The following is a 15837-nucleotide window of genomic DNA, read 5'->3' as shown; positions in this document are numbered from 1 at the left end:
ATATAATTTTTGAGTAGCTCCTCCAACTGAAAACTACACTACATTAAATGTGTGCAGCTGTGGAAATTACCTAAGAGGTGGTTGAGATGTATTATGATACTGCTTTTAATATAGCCACTTCATTTGGGTCTATAGCCACTCTCTTTGGGTCTAAGTTTTCACAAACTCGCTGCTTTTCAAGAAAATCATTTGGAAATGCTCACTTACAGTCCTTCTAGCTGTATAAATTAGACTTTATTTAAGAGGAAAATCCTTTCTGTTTTTGTCCCTTACTGCTTTTGTGTGTACTTGCACACAGTCTTATTGATCAGTCTATATGAAAACTCAAATGTGTGATTTTTATTTTGTAACGGAACTGCACTTACTTAAATTGAAAAAAACCTATCTTTGGTTACTTTAAACTGTGGCCATCTGTCCCTTGGCAGTGTTCTCAGGATTTCAGATGAGTTCTTCAAATGGATGTTCTTCAGGTGTGAAAATTGTCAGTGTTAGTGTCACACAGAAATTGAGAGGAATCTTAAAGATCTCTGCTGTGGTAGTTCCTACTCTTTCAACTTATTTGAGGCTTTCTAGCTTACAAAGTGAACCAGTGAGGCAAACAAATGAGTCTGTGAAACTTTGAACAGAAGAAAATGGAAGAATCTTCACTCCTCCTCCTTTGTGGAGGCTTTTTATTTGTAATTAGTGCTTCCTTTCTACTACTTCTCAGTTTTCTAGGGATTCCTGAGCAAAACATGAATGTCCAAATTCATATTAAGTGGGATGTAGGTTGTAGGCTTACCATTCCAATGGTGTCTTTTCTTTTCAGCAGCTGAAAAAAATGCTGCTGAACTTGTTTAAGTAAAGCAGGGGTTTCTTTGGTTGGTTTTGCTATGCATATGTGATATTTTTTTGGTCATTGTGCATGTTGGAAATGTTCATCTTCTCCAAGAAATCTAGATAAATACAGTTCTTCTTAAAAATGGAAAGCAGTACTAATGCAACAGTTGCACTTCACTGCAAAAGTAAAAATTAACATTCTGAGTAGAACTCCAATTAACATTCCTATAACATTAGAATTCAAAACTTTCAGTTGCATTGTCTTAATTATCTGCCTAAATTATTGCTTAGCTTACTGTATTTTTAGTAGCATAAAAATTTCAATCTTAGCAGGTATCTTTCCTTTTTTTTAGATTTTATAAACTATCACTTAATTATATAGGAGCTGTTTTTTTTTTTAAGTTTGGGTTGGATATTGTATTTTGATTTAACAATAACATCTGTGGATTAAGTGTTCAAAGAAGAAGGGTTAAGTATTATCCAAACTGTCTTAGAATATTAAAATCGAGTTCTGTTGACACATATTCTAATATTTGTTTTGTCTTGATAATTGAGACTGTTGAGTTTACATTTTTATTATGTCATAGGAGCATTTGGGTGTCTTTCCATTTTGAATTCCTGCTTGAAGGATAGAAGTATTGATTGTGATCATCTACTACCTGCAATACTGAAAATCATAATATCTTGGAAAAATGATAATGAGGACAGCTTTCTCTTTAGCTGGTAGGTGCAACTTTGATATAATTTGACCTTTTTTCTTATTATTAATTAAAATAAAATCAACCTGTACAACTGCCATCTACTGCTCTAATATTACACATCTAAGCTTTTGTAGAAACCTTGGCTTAATATATCTGTCATTAGGTAATCACTAACTCATACTGCAGAAAAGTACCTGGAAGGCTGGGAAACTTGAGGAGCTGTGTAAATGCTTTTGAAAGATGTCAGCTGTTTTCAAATGCATTCAAAACTGACCAACTTTTGTAGGTGTTCAGTTCCAAGTTCTGATTGATAATTTTGGTAGCAGGAAGAAAACTTGCATACTAGACTTAGCTGTCTGTCTTTTGAAATTCTGGACCCAAAAATGTAATTTGAAATCTTTCAGCAAGGAGTGAAAAATATACTGAGATTATTTTTTTTTTTTTACTATAGTGAGAAAAATACGGGCAACAAAGTTCCAAATAATCATAAAACCATTGAGTGTTCTGGGTTGGAAGGGATCTTAAAGCTCATCCAGTTCCAAACCCTATCATGGGCAGGGACACCCTCCATAAGACCAGGTTGCTCCAAGATCCACCCAACTGGGCTTAAACACTTCCAGGAATGGGGCAGCAATAGCTCCTCTGTGCTAGGGACCTGTGCTAGGGCCTCCCTCACAGGGAAGGATTTCTTCCTAATAATATTTGGACACTTGAGGGCTAATATATTTTCTTAAATCAGTAACTTAAAATCATTCTTTTTCTTGCATTGATTTAATTGAAATTGCTAAAATTCATAGTTTACGTAAGTATATTGATTGAGCAAATGTGTAACTTGTAGAAATGTATGAATCTGTACTTTAGTAATCTTATTTAGACTTGACAGCTAATGTAGCAGTCTACCTTTGAAAGACAGACTATCAAAAGTATGGCACAGCATGGTGGTGCCAGACAGATTTGTCTGTGAGGAGGAGTGAGGACAAGAATATAAATACTCAGGTCTGCAACATGAACCTATATAAGCTTTGGTTGTATTTTTATTACAGCAGTCTGAAGGAAGCAAGTGCTCAATTGCTTGGTTTCAACATTGAGATGATGCGTTACCTTCCCTTGTTGCTGAAATATTCCACAGCTCCTTTGGCTGATAACGAGTGGGACTTTTTGATGTGCTCCATGCTGGCTTGGTTAGAGGTAATATGGAAGCATCTTCACTTTTAATGTACTTACCTGTTTGATTATACCCTGAATACAGCATGGACACTCTAATCTCAGCATACTAAATACTTGACACAATGATAAGAATAATTGCACAAAGTCTTGTTTATGTTGGACTTTGGACAAAGGTCATATGTGGTTTAAAAGCACAAGCAATGATACTGTCCTATTTCTTTTTGTGTATGGAGATAAAATCAGCTCACTCTTCAAGTAATATGATATTTAATAATGGTATTGGTAATTGGAGAATGAATTTGAAATATGTCTGCTGTAGGTCTCTATCTTGAAAAGTAATATTCCTTTAAGACACAGTCTAACGTGATACATCAAAATTAGCTGAATGAAAGCAGTGTCTGCATTTCAATAATTGATCACATGAAATACCAAAGTTATGTTCTTATGCTGTTAGGAAAGAGGTCAGTAGTGTCAGTAGTCAGATGACTGCTTCCTGATTAATCAAATAAAGATACAGAATCTCTCATTCTCTGTCACCTATGCATTTAGAATGGCAGGCTGGAAACTTCATGTGACTTTTCTTGATCGCAGGATTAATCTTACCTAATGGTATGTGCCTCAAATGTATTTTGTTTAAAAACAAACAACAAACTTATAAGAAAATCTTGTTGTGTAGGCTAAGTAGGGAATATTTTTAATTGATAATGATACTCCTTTCTGACAGAACTAGTAAGAACAAAGATAAAAAGAGAGCAGCTGTGTTGGGAGAAATACTCTCCTGATAGCCACTTCAGTAATTTCCAGTTTTTAGTAGTATGTTGTCCATTGAATTTTCTTTTTGTCATTATAAGGAAGGTTATATAATGGAAACAATCCATGGTTCTAAATGTTGGTGAGACTTGGAAATTTATTTCAGGAATATTTATTTATTTGTACTTCTTACTGAAGTACAAATTCTATTTGTAAACCCACCTCCTCGACCCACAGAATTTTTGAATGGTTCTTGCAATTGAATTGTCTTTGAAATTACACTTTCTGGTGTAGACAGGAAATGTGAAACACATTTTAAAGCAAATTTATGGTTAAGGAATCTTCCTCTGTGTTTATTTCCTCCTAGACAACAAGTGAAAGCCGTTTGCTTTACCATGTCCCGCTTGTGCAGATTTTTGCTTGTGTCAGTTGTGACTTGGCATCTGCCCTTAGCGCTTACTTTGAGGCTGCAGCTCCTGACAGTACTGCAAATCTTCCTAAGAACTTGGTCAGTGAATGGAAAGAATTCTTTTCTGAGGGAATTCACAATTTGCTGTTACCTTTGTTGGTGAAAATCACAGGCAAGTATATGTACGAGGGGATAACAGCCAGGCTGTTCTGAAATAGAACTGAACAGGCCACATTTTTGAATTTACAGGAATATAATGGAAATAGAGTTTATAACAATTCAGGTTTTTTAACACTTACATGTTAATTAGTAAAGTGATTGCATATAACATAGAGATTGTTAAGATTTGATGGAACCTGCCAAGTGCAGTCTTGAGTTGTTTCCAGCAGAGCTTGTTTATGGTATCATCCATACATTCTGCATCACAGCTTGTCTTCTTTTAAATAGGAGAAACCAAAAATGCATCAGAAGGCTCTTTTCAGAACTCTGTGTTATCATCTTTGGGTGAAGCTCTAACTTACATCTCAAAGGAGCAGTTGTTAAACCATAAGCTGCCAGCAAAGTTTGTGGCAGGCCAGAAGACAAATCTTCCAGATGAACTCCAGACTCTACTGAACACACTCTCTCCATTGTTGCTTTTCCGGGCTCGGCCTGTACAGGTTTCTGTCTACCATATGCTGCATAAGTAAGAAGCAACAAATTTTTCACTCTCGTCACCTCCTGACCCTTTTTAAAAAAAAAATGTGCAATAGAATATGCACTTGTAGCAAAATCATGTTCCATTATGGGAGAAAAATCCTTAACTGGGCAATTTGTGTTCTGTTTTGGAGGACACTATATAAAACTATGAATGCTAAAGTTAAAGGTATTAGCAGACTTAAGAAAGGTATTTATTTTTAGCCCTTATTTTAGCACTCATAGAATTGTAAAATGTAAACTGAAATATTCCAGGTTTTATCTGGGCCTGACACTACCATTAAAGAGTATGATGTTTTTATTTTCATTAATTTAGGTAAGAAGGTGAATATAAATAGGTAGTATTGTTATGAACTTCTTGGAGAGGCAATACAGAATTTGTAAAATATGTGCATTTGGCTCCCCAAAATGCAGATTGCAAGGCAGATGGCTTAAGCCAGCCACCATTATCTTTCACTTATACTGAGGCATAAAGTTGCAATAACTTTATTCTGATAGAGAATTTTATTTTAGCATGGCTCAGGAAAAGTAAAAGGTCTGGAAAGAGAAGTGAGCAAGGATACATGCTTGTTGGCTGTCACTCATGAACCATCTTTGCAATGGTGACATGTCTCTGAAAGATTCTGTGTTGTTATTAAGCAATAACTACCATTATTTTATTGCCTGTAAGAATGTTGATGTTGATAAGCAAGAACTATGCATCACATCTATTAAAATAGTTCATTAAAAATTATTTTAAAATTAAACCTGATTTCCTTTCCATATTTCTGTAGATTAATGCCTGAATTGCCTAAATTTGATGACGAAGATCTCAAGTCCTATGGTGATGAAGAGGAGGAACTGGCATTGTGTGTATTTTTTCCCTCAATTTTTATATGACTGTCTTCCATATTTTTAAAGTGTATTAAAATATTGAAATTTGCAGCAGAGTAGCTGTCAGCTAGGAGATGTTAAAAAAATTGCATAGCTATGACAATAAGGTTATAAGTATTTAGAATATTAAATATTTTGCTCCTATCTGCCATTGCGCTAAATTGAAGACAGTATTTGCAGTTGTTATTAGGTCCAGATACTGGACTAAATGCCATATATGATGCTTTATATTAGAAAATCTTGGCAAATTTTTACTTGTATTCAGGATGTGTCTATCTGCACAGGTAATTTCAGTTACTTGAAATGGAACAAAATTAACCTATGTGTTTTAGACAGCTTGAAGCCAGTGCATTCTGGTTAAAACTCCTTTTTAACCTCAGCCCAATGATTTATACCTTTCCTAACTGCAGAGGTGCAAAGGATTTTCCACCCAGAGCTGACAGTGATTGGGAGATCCTTGTTCAGTTGCTCCTTTGTTGGTTGACCCCAGAGAAAGCAAGAAAAGCAGCTATCCATGATGTAGGTTAAATCAGATCAGCCATAGACCACTCTCAGATGAAGTGATCAGCATTCAGTTTAAATTTGTCTTCTAAGAAGGTAAACACACCAACTATCCCATCCAGGGAAAAAGAAGAAATTTTTAAAAGAGTAAATTTTCCTGTAATAAAAGGCTTATTTCATGCTCTACGTGCATGGCTTTACTTTCATGACTTTCTAGGAAGGCTATGAACATAAATTCAGTTCATGTGTGCTCAAGATTTGAGTTTACTATTCTAGATGATATTTTTCCACAGATCACCTCCAGCAGCTCTTATGTCTATCCTGGCAACTCAAGAACTCTTGCTGGAAAATACCCTGGAGTCCATTCCAGTTGGAGAATTTGCAGTTATTCAACCCCTGAGTGATGAGTTCTGCCTTGTTCTGGGATATCTTCTCACTTGGAAGTTAACATTAGCTTTCTTTAAAGCAGCTTCTTCTCAGGTATATTTTCAGAGTCTTCTCCTTTTAACTGAATTTCTTAACATACTTATTTAGTCTCAGTCTCTAAGTTTCATCCTGCCTTTTTCTTTTAATTATGTAACTTCTTATCCCTTGTTTCTGTGAAATTAGTGAAAATTCTGAAAGCACCAATAGACTTAGATTTCTGCACCACTGTACTTGAGAATGGTAAAATTAGAGCGACGAAGAACTAAGATTAATGAAAAGATGACTCTTGCATTTTCAAACAAGCTTGGTACATATTATAATCTTCTAATCATTCAAAAATGGTGCAGAGAACTAAACTTGTGTTCTAAACACCGCTTCTGAATCACAGTGTTGCTCTTCCTCCCTGCAAGGACATATTTGTGTTATTTACAGAGTAAGCTGTATTTACCATGTTTTGGTTTTTTTGTGAATTTTTTTTTAATGCTACCAGCTACGAGTTCTCTACTCACAATACTTTAGAAGAACTAAAAGCTTGAATAAACTGCTTTATCACTTGTTCAGGCTTATGCCTGAAAACCCTGTCTTTTCTGGGCCAACTTCAGAAGTTCCAAATAAGGATACAAAAACCTTCTTTACTGAAGAGCTTCATTTAGATGTCAAAGGTTAGTAAAAACTGTATTTATGCATTTGAGAGAGTTCTTTTATTTAAATCAGCTTTATTTCTTACAGATACTTATTTAAAAAATCTTACTTATAAAACAAATACACAGAGGGACAAATGCATACATGTGTTTAATAATCTTTGGCTAACACTCCCCATTTGAAACTTAACCAAAGTTGATGTTTATCAGAGAAACCAAGAAAGACAAACCCCAGGAATCATGCATTGCTACTATTGAATCATGAATGTAACGATTCCAAAACAATAGAAATGTGTGATCTATTCTGGAACCATTGCTTCTAGAGATATCTTTTAATATTAAATAAAATTTCTATATTTTATAATATTTTAATATATAAATTCAAAATATTAAAAAACATTTTAATATATATATTTTTAATATTTGAGATGTTAAATTGTGAGTTGTTTTTGTCATGCTGTTCAGCAAGACCCAGTTAATCAGTGATGATGAGAGAAGATATGCTGCTTATTTTACCTGAGAAACATGAAAAAGAGAATTAGATTTTTAAGTCCCTTCATTTTTTAAATGTACCTACATAGATATAAGCTAGGAAATGGAGTTTCCATTTCTTAATTTTTTGCTTGGATATCACTGTATGTTGCAGAACAATTTTTCTGGATGACCATAAGAAAGAATTGCTGACATGACATCCCGAGGGAAAGTCTTCCCTTATCTCATTATAGAATCATTAAGACCTCTGGGATCATCCAAGTCCACCCTTTGAACACCACTGTGTTCCCTAAACCACATCACAGAGTGCTCCATCTGCATTTTTTTTGAGTACCTCCAGGAATGGTGACTCCACCACTTCCCTGGGCAGTCTATTCCAATGCTTCTCCACTCCTTCAGCAAAGAATTATTTCCTAATATCCAGCCTGAACCTCTGTTGGTGGGACTTGACATGCCTGCAAAGCTCAGCTGTCCTCCAAACACCTTATTGTTTGTTCGCTCCAAAATGAGCCTTTTTGATTTCTACAGTATAAAATTATCGTTGATTCCTGGTGTCCACTTCTGTTCAGTCTCTAAATTAGAAGGTGAATTCTGAGGTGTGGAGTATCAGGCTAAGGAGCAAAAAAAAACCAGCCTGGTGAAGAAGGGTTGAGTCAAACAAGCCCTTAGAATAGCAATAATAGGAACATGTACATGAAATTCCAAGTACCACCATTTTATCGGAATCAGGAATTTGTATGTGGTGTCGAGGCACCAACATCCGGCACTAATGTATTAAGAATATTTCAACACCTTTTATTTCCCTCCCAGGGTCAGGGGTGCTGTCATCCCAGATCCCACACTTGGCCTGCTCTGTGTACCACATAACACTGAAAGATCTGCCAGCCATGGTGAGGCTGTGGTGGAATAGCTGTGAGAAGCGTGTCTTCAATGTTGTGGATAAATTCACAAGCAAATATGTCAGCAGTGTGCTCTCCTCCCAGGAAATATCTTCTGTTCAGACTAGCACTCAGTTATTTAATGGCATGACAGTAAGACTTTTTGTCCTTTCTTTTTATTTGCTTGAGTTCTTTTGCAAACGTTTCAGGAAATTTTACTTCTCAGAACCAGATTGTGGTTCTGTTTTATATGATTGCATTTTTGTTGTTCTGTATTATTGATTAAACATAATTTTGCTTGGTATCAATGAATTAAATTGATTAATATTCTGCTTGGAAATAACGTGAAATAATGGATTTTGGGATGTTGAAGAATTTGAGAAAGTAAGTGGAAACTGGTATCAATATACTATTTTGCTCCTTAAAAGATGTAATCAATCAGTAGATTGAAAACTGGCTGGTAATTCCTTTTTAGTTTACTGAGATATGAGTAGATTTTTGTTTTCTTTGAGAAAATAATATGTAGTGTTTATAGTGTATATATATATATACACACACACAAAGACTAGAGATGCTGAGTGGCATTTTTTAATGTGTATTTTTTTCAAAGGTAAAAGCTCGGTCTGCAGCACGAGAAGTCATTGCAACCTATTCTGTTGATGATATCTTTATTGAACTAATAATACAGCTTCCATCAAATTATCCACTGGGATCCATAACAGTTGAGAGTGGAAAGAGGGTTGGTGTGGCTGTACAGCAGTGGCGCAATTGGATGCTACAGTTAAGCACGTATCTTACACATCAGGTGAATTTCAGTAATGCTCCTAGTTTTTAAAACTTAATAAGTCCTTATAGCAGAAAAATATTCCTACTTAATGCAGTATTGTATAGATCTGTGTAATAGATCTCAATAGATTGCAAAGACCTTTGTAGAATTGGGTCACTCTTACCCTCTGCTTTTCTCCAGATACATAAACAGAGGTAAAATGATCAGCCTACTAGGTCCTGTTAAATCCAGAGCCCAAGTTGAAAATTTGGATCTCTTAAGATGTGGCCCAATGTTTGTCCTGCATGGCAGTACCATCTTAACTATAATTTGAAAAAAATTACAAACAACAACAAAAATCAAAAGCAAAAACCCCCTCCATGGAATTCTATAAAAGACTGATGGTTGCTGAAATTGCATCATCTGTGGTTAGAACAAAACAAAGCAGTGATTGAAAATTTCAAAATCCATTTTTAAGTGCTCCTGAATACACTCTTCCTGCACTGTTGAATACTCACTTTTCTGTAGATCAGAGTATTATAAATTATGCACTGCATGTATTGCATGTAATTTCAGATTATAAATCCTTCAGGCTTTGTTTCCTTCATGTTTTTGTGACTACAACAGGCACAGTTCAAAGGAGTTCTACAGTATTAACACCTCTTTTCCCTCTGTTAGAATGGAAGTATTATGGAAGGCTTATCTTTGTGGAAAAATAATGTGGATAAACGTTTTGAAGGCGTTGAAGATTGCATGATCTGTTTTTCAGTCATTCATGGTTCAAACTATTCTCTTCCCAAAAAAGCTTGCAGAACATGCAAGAAGAAGTTTCATTCAGCTTGCTTGGTAAGTACCTGGAGTAAATGTTTTTAAATAGACAAAATACCCTACAGTCAGAGCAGTTTGGGGTGGAAGGGACCTTAAAGCTCATTTGTTCCATCCCCCTGCCATGGGCAAGGACATCTTCTGCTAGACCAGGTTGTCCAAGCCCCATCCAGCCTGGTTATCCATACAGTTTAAACCAGAAACTTCTACTGTATTACCAGCAATTTTCCACTTTGTCATTGGAGTATCTGGGATTACCTGCAATCAAAAGTTATTTCTCTGGATTTTGTACTAAGATGTAAGGACGGGTAATGAAAGAAGAGTTGCTAAGTGTGTGTCTTATAGGTGTATATACAAATACATATATATATATATATATATATACATGGATAGATGAATGGGTGAAAAGGGTTTTTTTACTGTTTCTTCTTGTTTTTTTGAAAAGTATAAGTAATGTTTTGATAGTTACATTCACAGAATCACAAAATTAACTAGGTTAGAAAGGACATTTGAGATTGAGTCTAGCCTATGACCTAACACCACCTTGTCAGCTGGACTATGACACTGAGTGCCACATCCAGTCTTTTCTTAAACATCTTCAGGGACAGTGACTCCACCACCTCCCTGGGCAGCCCAATCCAATGCCCAGTCACTACTTCTGTGAAGAACTTCTTCCTTTGTCCAGTCTAAACCTGCCCTGGTGCAGCTTAACAACACAGATCTTTGGAAATAATGGTTATTATTGGTGATGTACTAATGTTTCTGTACTCAGCTTGCCTTTGTATATTAAAAAGGTGTATTTCTCTTTTTCAGTACAAATGGTTCTCATCCAGCAACAAATCCACATGTCCACTCTGTCGAGAGACATTTTTGTGAAACAAAATGTTCTTCTTTCTGTGAGCTAAATAACAAATAAAGAGCTGGCAATAAACTGTATGTTGAAAGAAGTTAACTATTTGGAAATAATGTCAGTTACTTTAAGTTCTTCACTTGTAGAATATGACACACCTCTGGACTGTCTTTTTGTAAATGTGAAGATTCTTCTTTGATATAAAGAAATATATAACAATAATTTATTTTAATTGGTATATTTTTAAGATGTATTAAAAACTTCAGAAATAATGCGGAGTTATGTCTGAAAAGTGGTGTTTAAGCCACAGCATAGTTGATTAAAACCTCTTATTTTAGGCATATTCTAACATGGTGTTATGTAATTAACCCAGGTGATACCTCTTAATATAACAGCTGAATATAACATAGGTGGTATAAAGATTTGATTATTGATTATAATGCGTTCATAATAGTCCCTTTTTTTGGGGAAAAAAGAATGTTGTTGCTGTTAGACATTAAGGCATGAAACTATGGTGATAATCTGTTTAAAGCGTAAAATTTAAACATAGCCTCTTCTAATAAAGTGAACTTCCACCTTTCAAAGTTTCTTTTTGCCAAAACTCCCCAGCCATCCAGTAGCCTAAAACCATGAAAACTCAGAAGCCAAACTAAGCAGAGAGACCACAATCATTCCTGCATGACAATGACACCATCTATTTATTGCTGATTGGCTTTTAAAGAAAAGGCAGATGCACTGATCAGTTCTTGTTTTTCTTCATGAGCTGGAAAATGAGCTAACACCGAATATCTACTGTACTTCCACTGTCCTAGAATAATAAGGACTCTTAAGTGAACATCCACATGTATCAGAATTTAATAGCCTTCAACTATACTTTTTTTTCATGCCTTTTTTTTTTAACAGTGGTAGCATACTAGTATATTCCAACTTGGATGGTATTTGTGGTGGGTTTCTTTGAAAAGTCAATAAAAGTGGGGAATAAAAAAATAAATTTTGTCAATCTCTGTAGTCTCTGGTTTGCTATCTCTTCCTGCATGTAACGAACTTTTAGAAATAATTTGTATATATTTTCAGATGCCGAGTTTGTAGTGTGGTCAACTGGCTGTACCTCAACAGCTATTATTTTAGATGTTTACCTGTTGATAATTGAAGTCTATATTTTTAACAGGTAACGCTGGGCTTCCAGAGGAGAAATTCCTTGACCTTTTGATTCGAGTAGGTGGGAATGGAAAGGATTTAAAGCTGGTATTGAGAAGGTTAACTGAAAAGACAGAGTAGGGAACAAGCTGTAATCTTTCATAGTTACTCATGCTAAAACGCCATCATTGCATCTGTTTCATCACTTTGATTATTCTAAATTACTTCTTTGCAAGGTCAGTGGCTGATCTGAAGGCAGATACCTTAATGCCTTTTCATGGATGAGTATTCTTTGTCTAGATTACTCCATAGTATCCTCCTTGTAAAATGGAATAAAAAGGAGTACAATCACCACCACACTACTGCCCAGAAGATTTCAGGGCAATAACAGCATGCCTTGAACCATGGAATTGTTAAGGCTGGAAAAGACGTTTAAGATCCTCAAGTCTAACCACCTCCATGTTCACTGTTAAACAGTGTCATCAGTGTCCAGGAAAATGATTCAGGACAAGACTGAAGCCACTTTCAACCTTTCACTAACTAATTTCTAAAGATCTTTAGTGATGATTTTGGTCATTCAAAACCATATATGCCAGAATCTTATCATCACTACCAACAGAGACTTCTATACATTTATCCTGAAAATATTTTCACAAACTTAAAGCCGTTACTTTTTACTCTGTTTGAAGCAGACATAGAGAACATTTATTCTCATCCTCTTTACAGGTTTGCATTTATATTTGAAGACCTCACATCTCATAGTAGCTTCACGACCTCAAGTCTTTCAGGTCCTTCCTCTGACTAGCAGTCCTACTCACTGTTCTCTCTGCTCTTCCAAATTGATTGACATCTTTTCTTGAAACACAATGCCTGAAAAGTCAGAACCACTACCTTCTAAGATCCTATTTCTCTGAATCAGCAAATACAATTCTCAAACAATTCCTTAGTTTCTTTACAGGGAAGAAGAAAATCTAGTGGTGTCCTGTGCTAGGCAAAAGGTTGTGCAGTCATAATTCTGGAAACACCATGATTGTTTCAGAAAATGTACAGGTGCTATGCAATAGATGTTCACCCTAATACTATAAAAGCAATTTTAAGCCCGTAATATTAAGGGAAACATGGATCATGAAAATGCTTTCTACAGCTAGAAATTAATTTTCAAATTGTATGCGTTTTGCCAGGAGTTGTGACAATCCTGGGTCCACCAACACCTACTTCAAAGACTGTGGGAAGAGGAGCTAGGAACCTTTCCTTTCTTCCTTCTTCCCTTCTTCCCTTCCCTTCCCTTCCCTTCCCTTCCCTTCCCTTCCCTTCCCTTCCCTTCCCTTCCCTTCCCTTCCCTTCCCTTCCCTTCCCTTCCCTTCCCTTCCCTTCCCTTCCCTTCCCTTCCCTTCCCTTCCCTTCCCTTCCCTTCCCTTCCCTTCCCTTCCCTTCCCTTCCCTTCCCTTCCCTTCCCTTCCCTTCCCTTCCCTTCCCTTTCCCATTTTCTCTGTGTGGGGGGTGGGAAAGGATCTAAATAAAAAAGACAATGTAATCTCCTGGTTTTACTTTATCTGATTACTGTAGAAAATAAGGTGGAAAGTACCAGGCTTTCAAAGCATACTATTCCCTTTCATTTTCTACTTGCAGGGAATTTTTAGATGAATGTGTCAAAGCATTCTACTTCCTCTGGGAAATGTTTTATCTAAATAAAACCCTGATAACCTGAATCTGGAAAAAAAAAAAAAAAAACAACTCTGGAGTTTACACTTGAAATATTTTCAATGTACCAAAAGTGTACAGATAAAACAACTTGTGCAGTTCCCACAGATGGGGATTTAGTGGCCTGTCAGACCAATGCACTCACCTGCATTTGCTCTTGTAACAGATGTCAACATCCAAGTTCACCTTCCTAATCTAACCTGACCACATCAAGGTGTTCAAGCCTGGAAGGAGTTATTCCACCCAGCCCACTAGCACCAAGAACCAAAAAAAAAACCCCTGCTGTCTTTCCATCATCTCACTTCAGTGCTGGTCAAAGCCCAACTTAGTTATTCAGCAAACACCAAATAAAACTTTAAAGCCCTCTCCATCCTAGACAAGGTGACAATGAGTGACCAAAGCCTCTGCCACCTGCATCCTCTGGAGGGAAGAGAGAAGAATGGGCAGAGGAGAGCAGGAGGGGAGGATGGAGGTGACTTGGCTGTGCAGGGGCAGAATCTGCCTCTCATTGCTCTTTTCCCTGGGCATGCAGCACCCTCCTTCCCTTCTGATGAGGATTTTAAAGGCGTGAGCTGCGAGGCCCAGGACTGGTGCTTTGGCAGGCCACTAGATGGCAAGAAATGGCAAGGATTAAACACAAGCTGTGCCTTTCTTCCCTGCCAAAGGGACTCCCCATGCTTCCCTCAGGCTGGAGTCAAGCCAGCTAACATTAGTTTTCGTATCAAATGAAATAAGTATAAATGTTAATTAGTGGTAGCAAGAGGTTCAATCACAGTTTTCTCTTCTGCTGCACAGAAAAAATTGATTCTGCTTGTCCTGAGCATTTTCTGCTATAAGCACCTTCTGAGGGTACTTGGTAAATGGACCAGAAGGAAGAAAATTAATAATAATAGAAAAGAGTATTTTCATAGTTTCATATTTGTCTAAGCAGAGAGCATTTGAGGGTAGCAGACATACCATACAGGCTGTTGCATCCAGAATTAATCTCTTTCCATCATAAAACTGAAAATATGTGGGGGGCAAGAATGTTAAATTCCATGGTATGATTTACTGTGAGACCAAGTCTTAAAATCACTGAAAGACAACCATTAGAAACCCTCATCCATCTCTGTAGAGAGTAAAGGAAAACGGAAGACTAAATCCTGAACTACTTAGCATCAAAGAGAGATGTGTGTGAAGTCAGGAGAACAGCAGGTCAGCCATGAATTGCAGCAATGAAGGAGGGTAGGCAAGGAAGGAAAGGAATTTTACTCAAATTCCACCCAGGAGATCAGTACAAGCACGGTAAGAGCAGCTGAGTTAGTTTAACAAAACCTGGCTTTCAGTGGGCGTGGAGAAAAAGCCACAGAAGTTGCTTCTGAGAGAGAAGCTCCTCGAAACTTCTAGAATGTCCAGCAGAGCCAATCCCTGAAGGCTCTGACCATGGACATATTGGCTGGCCCAGTCAGAGAAATTAGTACTGCCTCTGTGATCACATATTTAAGAACAAAAAACCATTTTTTTTCCTAAACATTTCTTTTTGCTAGCTGCTCCTTTTCCGTAAAACACTGTACCTTTGCTTGCTAGTTGCACAGGGTTAGATTTTCTTTGCATTTTAATAATTTTTGTTTTGTTTTGCTGTTCTGAAGTAGTAGATACTCTCTCTAGTAGCTTAGTCTGTTTCTTAAATACAGATAGACTTTTAAAAATTGTCTATTATCATCTGTACTCCCAGCATCACTTGGATGCCATTACTACCCAAACCATTCCATTATAATTACCATGGAGAAAACTGCACATACTGAGAGGCTATCTTGACCTTTGGGTATTTTTCTTTCTTACAGAGCTTCATTCATTGGTGAGGGAAGCTGGGACATCCACATTCCTACAGAAAAAGGGTGGCAGACAGTCAGAAACACTCATTTAGCTTTGCTGTCAGCCAAGCTAAAAATACTCATCCCCAAATATAATCCACACATTGCATTTGGGCCCCCTTAGGCAGTGTCCCTGAGGTTAAGGATAGGTAAAGCTCATAGGAAGACTTGGGAGTTTGTTGGAACTCCAAATGTCCCTCAGACATTTTTAGAAATTCCAGACCTTAGTCAGAAGCATTTTAAACCCTAGCAAGCAGCTAAAAACAGCTGTAATTTTAAGTTTAAGCCATAGAATGAGTTACCAACTTTAAAGGTAAAACAAGCAGTCACAAAGAATTAAATAATATAGTAG

General features: G+C 36.6%; 1 protein-coding gene across 1 annotated transcript in view; it reads left to right on the top strand.

Moving 5' to 3' along the window:
- Nucleotides 1–11794, top strand: part of LTN1 (listerin E3 ubiquitin protein ligase 1) — a 30963-nt gene extending 19169 nt beyond the window's left edge. The window contains exons 20-30 of the mRNA XM_002189994.7: nucleotides 1407–1542; nucleotides 2564–2708; nucleotides 3805–4018; nucleotides 4294–4531; nucleotides 5316–5390; nucleotides 6210–6396; nucleotides 6833–7004; nucleotides 8286–8506; nucleotides 8964–9158; nucleotides 9798–9965; nucleotides 10758–11794. Coding sequence (XP_002190030.5) covers nucleotides 1407–1542; nucleotides 2564–2708; nucleotides 3805–4018; nucleotides 4294–4531; nucleotides 5316–5390; nucleotides 6210–6396; nucleotides 6833–7004; nucleotides 8286–8506; nucleotides 8964–9158; nucleotides 9798–9965; nucleotides 10758–10820 — 1814 coding nt within the window. The 3' untranslated portion in view covers nucleotides 10821–11794. The remainder of the gene's footprint in view (nucleotides 1–1406; nucleotides 1543–2563; nucleotides 2709–3804; nucleotides 4019–4293; nucleotides 4532–5315; nucleotides 5391–6209; nucleotides 6397–6832; nucleotides 7005–8285; nucleotides 8507–8963; nucleotides 9159–9797; nucleotides 9966–10757) is intronic.
- The last annotated feature ends 4043 nt before the right edge of the window (nucleotides 11795–15837 follow it).

Source organism: Taeniopygia guttata, chromosome 1, assembly GCF_048771995.1.
Source record: "Taeniopygia guttata chromosome 1, bTaeGut7.mat, whole genome shotgun sequence".
Classification (NCBI taxonomy): Eukaryota; Metazoa; Chordata; class Aves; order Passeriformes; family Estrildidae; genus Taeniopygia; species Taeniopygia guttata.
This window is presented reverse-complemented; position numbering and strand designations above follow the sequence as displayed.